This window comes from Hypomesus nipponensis, chromosome 8 (genome assembly GCF_054491055.1).
Source record: "Hypomesus nipponensis isolate SF chromosome 8, ASM5449105v1, whole genome shotgun sequence".
Classification (NCBI taxonomy): domain Eukaryota; kingdom Metazoa; phylum Chordata; class Actinopteri; order Osmeriformes; family Osmeridae; genus Hypomesus; species Hypomesus nipponensis.
Genome location: NC_140368.1, coordinates 12,305,623 through 12,310,000, shown reverse-complemented (window position 1 = coordinate 12,310,000; position 4,378 = coordinate 12,305,623). Strand labels below are relative to the sequence as shown.

The 4,378-nt window shown below is 42.8% G+C and overlaps 1 protein-coding gene across 5 annotated transcripts in view; it reads right to left on the bottom strand.

The window, feature by feature from the left end:
* tpk1 (thiamin pyrophosphokinase 1) overlaps positions 1 to 4,091 on the bottom strand; it is a 43,413-nt gene extending 39,322 nt beyond the window's left edge. For 2 of the 5 annotated variants that reach the window (XM_084703730.1, XM_084703734.1), the window contains exons 1-2: positions 3,977 to 4,091; positions 3,015 to 3,114 (exon numbers count right to left, since the gene is read on the bottom strand). In XM_084703730.1, the coding sequence (XP_084559856.1) occupies positions 3,015 to 3,057 (43 nt within the window). In that variant the 5' untranslated portion in view covers positions 3,058 to 3,114; positions 3,977 to 4,091. The other 3 variants (XM_084703733.1, XM_084703731.1, XM_084703732.1) reach the window with 3 other exon arrangements.
* Between the last annotated feature and the right edge of the window lie 287 nt (positions 4,092 to 4,378).

Genomic DNA, 4,378 nt, shown 5'->3' with positions numbered 1-4,378 from the left:
AGCCAGGCTAGCAAGTCAGTGCCCCCAAAATGAAAAGTTCCTTCTCGACTGCTGTGGCTCATCTCTCTCTCTCCAAAAAAAAGGACATTCTCAGCTTGAATACAGTTGCAGAAATAACCTAGATGGTTCAGCAAAACACCATGGCACACCTGCAAAAGGTCGTAGCTCTCCCAAAATAGACAACTCAGTTCAATCAGCCAACATGTAAACCTTTTCTCATACAAATAGTCAGTGCATGCCGCAACCATCCCCTACACTGATCTGCTGTGACATCATCACAAGCAGCATCCATTGCCTGGAGCAGGGAGCTCTGGTTTTGAGCTCAATACTCAAAGACCCTCCACACCCATGGAGATAAAAAAACTCCCAGATAGGATTGAGGAACGGGGAGTAAGCTGATAAGAGCACCATCAGCTTTCTTGGATGTGCAGTGAACCCCGATGAGTGGGCCACGGTGAAAGCTTACATTGTCCCACACAATGAGAAATGAAGGCAAGTGAGGCCCTACCAAACCCCTCTCATGTAGAGGGATAAGATCGGAGTGCAGGCGGTCCAAGAATACCAGGAGTGTCTGGGTATGGTATGGGCTAAGACTGGGAATGTAGGTGATTAGCCTACACCATTCTCTGAAACGATAGCACACATGGTGATGTTGTCCCTGAGCTGGCCTGGGACAAGCTCTATATATTTGATGGAAGCATTTATACTCCTGGATAGCTCCTGTCAGCTAACTAAACTTACTTTGTGATTGGATGTGTCCCCTTGTTTAGTAAAGTTCTAGTTGCACCTGACAATGACTGGAAGCAGATGATCCAAGAGATCCATATTACAGTATATACCAGGATGTTTTTCATGGTATTATGTGCCTGAAAGATTTTGACAGTGGAGTGAACTATTGTGCAGGTGATGATGTACACAAGGAAATTATGCTAATATGTTTTGCAGAGAATAACCACTTGACTGAGAAGCAACATATTCAATTGGTAATTGTCCTAACTGAAGGCAATTGTACTTGACCATTTGCAAAGATGTGCTAAATCATTTGAAATGTGTGCCAACTGTAGGCAATTGCACTTGTCATTTACAAGGATGTGCTAATACAATTGCAATTTGATGAAAGGAATGGGAAAATTCCAATCTGTTGTGAACAAGTGCCCAGTGGTTTGGAGGTTTGTACGTTTTGTTTTGAGAATGTCATTTCTGTTTCGTGAAATGAGCCAAAGCAATGGAGAAAAACTGTAACATAGTGCAACAATAACATCATCTCCATTTTGAATCTCAATTCAGCTATAGTTCAACAAAAATACTGCTTGAATCCCTGTTGAAGAAATTGAAGAATGTAACGTTTTATACTGAATAATACTGGTGCTTATCATTCTTTGTCAATAGATAAGAAAGCCCTCCTGAACAAACTTTAGGTTTTTCTTATTACCCTAGGGAATGGGTAAGCATTTGTGACTGACTAAGAAAGACTACAAGATGTTGGGGGTTTGTTTGTTTCAAAGAGATACTGTTTGGCAAGGGCTACCTGGAGACGCGAGGTCTGGTGACCATTTGCTTGACACCTCTGTGGAGGAGCTTTTACGGCATCAGGACCGGAGATTCTGCTGTTATGTTTTAATCAGGGTTGATGTCGTAAACACGCACACACATATGCACGCGCACGAGATCTATGTAGGGAGACAGCCAATGAAATAAGAGCCATGTGACAGTTACATGCCTGTGTATGAGCCGATGACTGTTTAGCGCGGTGTTGCTAAAATAATTAGCTAGCACAACATGCTAGCAGACAAACGTTGTATTGCGATCAGATTTTGGCTCCTTGCAAGCATTAAACTATTGTGCTTTTTTGAATCCGACGACTCTGTGCATTACTTGATGAAGAAATCATCCTAACAATTACCTCCACACCCTCTAATATAAATGGGCTGAATACAAAAAGGACATGTTAATCCCCATGAACAACATCACAAACACCTCAGTAATACAATATCATTATTATTCACGGCATTAAGCAGTATGATCACACCTCTAAATATGGCACTTTAGCAAGTGAATGTGAAATGACGTATTATTAGCCGGCGTGTATGTGTGTGTTTACTAAAAGGCTTTGGCTCTGGGAGTTCACACAGTTTTTTGGGGGGATCATTTTACAGGAAAAACACCAAACCGAGATGGGAGACTTTGTTGATGTTATAAACTCATTATCTCGGCACCCGAGGAGAACAGATAAAAACAGACACCCCAACAAAAACACCTCAGGCGTTTTAGAAGAACGACAGTCCTAAGCTACTGTATGACAGAGGGGGGGCGGGATTTCTGGTTTAAAAGGCGTTCAACGTGTCTTCATAGGAGAAATGCTGTGTCAGTCGGGACTCAAACTAACGTCGAGATACAGTTTAGCCCCGTCGGGGATCTAAGAACAATAATCTCGTCAGGCTCACACAAACGAGCACACGTGCACGCAGAAGCCGTGTGACACGCCCACACATGCGCCTGTTGACGCAGTCAAACTGTTTCTCAAAACAGTTTAAGGTGACTTCTTTAAGTGTTGAGGGCGGGAATGGAAGACAGGATGTGTCAGCTCTGTCTCCTAATTGGCTACAGTTGTAGAGGAAAAAACCTCACTCACAGGCCTCCTATGGAGGCACACACACCTACACACACACACACCTACACACCTACACACACACACACACACTAAATGTCTGGCTTAACCTTGGAAAAGGTTTGAAAAGCAAACTTGAGTAATTGTTTTCCACTTGAAACTATCTAAGGAAGAAGAGAGCAGAGGAAGGTACAGGCAGCATTGTTCATCTCATCAGTGGATTCTTGGCTAACCCCAGACACGAACAAAACACACTAACTGGAAGACAGAGAAGAAAGGAGAGAACACAAGGGAGCGCCATGTGTGTGTGCCTGTGTGTATTTATGTCTGTGTGTGTGTGTGTGTGTCTGTGTGCATGCATATGTGCACGCGTGTGTGTATTGTGTGCGCGCGTGTGTGTTGTTACCTGAAGGTAGAAGGCAGTCTAAAGGCGTGAACTCTTCATCCATGACGAATTAGAGATCTCTCACACAGAAGCAGACGCTGTCACCCAGGGCTATATTCACCTTCACACACACACACACACACAGACAGACACACACACACAATCAGTCAGTACCATACAATACACAGCTGACTAGAATAGTTCTAAGAATTACAGAAAAAACAAGCTTCAATTAAATATTAACAACTCATAAACAACAACCCATAACTTAGCTCTGTCCTAACTGAAGGTTGCTTAGATTTAAGCCTATAATAACCTTTCATTAACCGTGAGCAGTGTGCACGCATCTTCGCAGATTACCAACCAGACAGAGTTTTTGTACCTCAAACAGAAAAACTAGCTGTAGCCTAATGGAAATAGCAAGTGTAGGTGATCACCAGTCACAGTAATGTGTATCTATTGTGGAACTTGTGGTTTACCTATTGTGGAACTTGTGGTTTACCTCATGTTTAATTTATGGTTTATATATTGTGGAGGATTTTTGAGGATTATCCATAGGTTGTTTCCCAACATTCCACAGACCAAAAAAACAATGACCTTCGACGCCGTACAGATTTAACCCAACACGATGATATAACTCGACACGCCAATAACTCCCCATTGTAGCTACTTAACTATTCAAGTAGTGACAACTCTTTACCCCATCCCGCAGTACATAGTTACATTAGACTAACAGTCCGATCCCTCCTTATCCAATTACTTTATTTGACCACCAAAATAGTTGTCAGAAAACCTCGGGCTACCTCTCGGACTATCTCTTGGTGAACTCAGGCTGTCTCGCGGGGACTTAAGTCAGGCAAATCAGGAGCTGACACAACCAAACCACATGAGATACGCTCTGTTTTGAATACATCGGGTTTATATTCCCTACTGTAAACGGGTACTCTGTTAACACATTGAATAAACAGCCTATGCATACTCACTAAATAAACAGACATCGAGCATGAGTTCCCGGTGAGAATTGTAAACAGTTAACGACAGTGCAAGCACATGACTGGAGAGACAAGAGTGTGTTGCTCGACGGAAAGCGTCCGTGGTTTTTGTCATGGGGACATCTAGAGGATGAACTTGGAACTTCGACAGTGAGTAGAGCTCGGAAATGAAACACTATTATGTAGAAAATGTTTCCTGAAATAGACATCTGAAAATTATGTATTTTCCAGTCGTTTTAATATTGAAATTGTCTTTCAAAAAAATATTCTAAGAATGCCAATGCACAAATACGTATTGGAAGGTCTGGAGGGCTGGGAGGTGTAGGAGGGCTGGAGGTCTAGGACTCCTAGACCTCCAGACCACCAGCCCTCCTAGTCTAGGAGGGCTGGTGG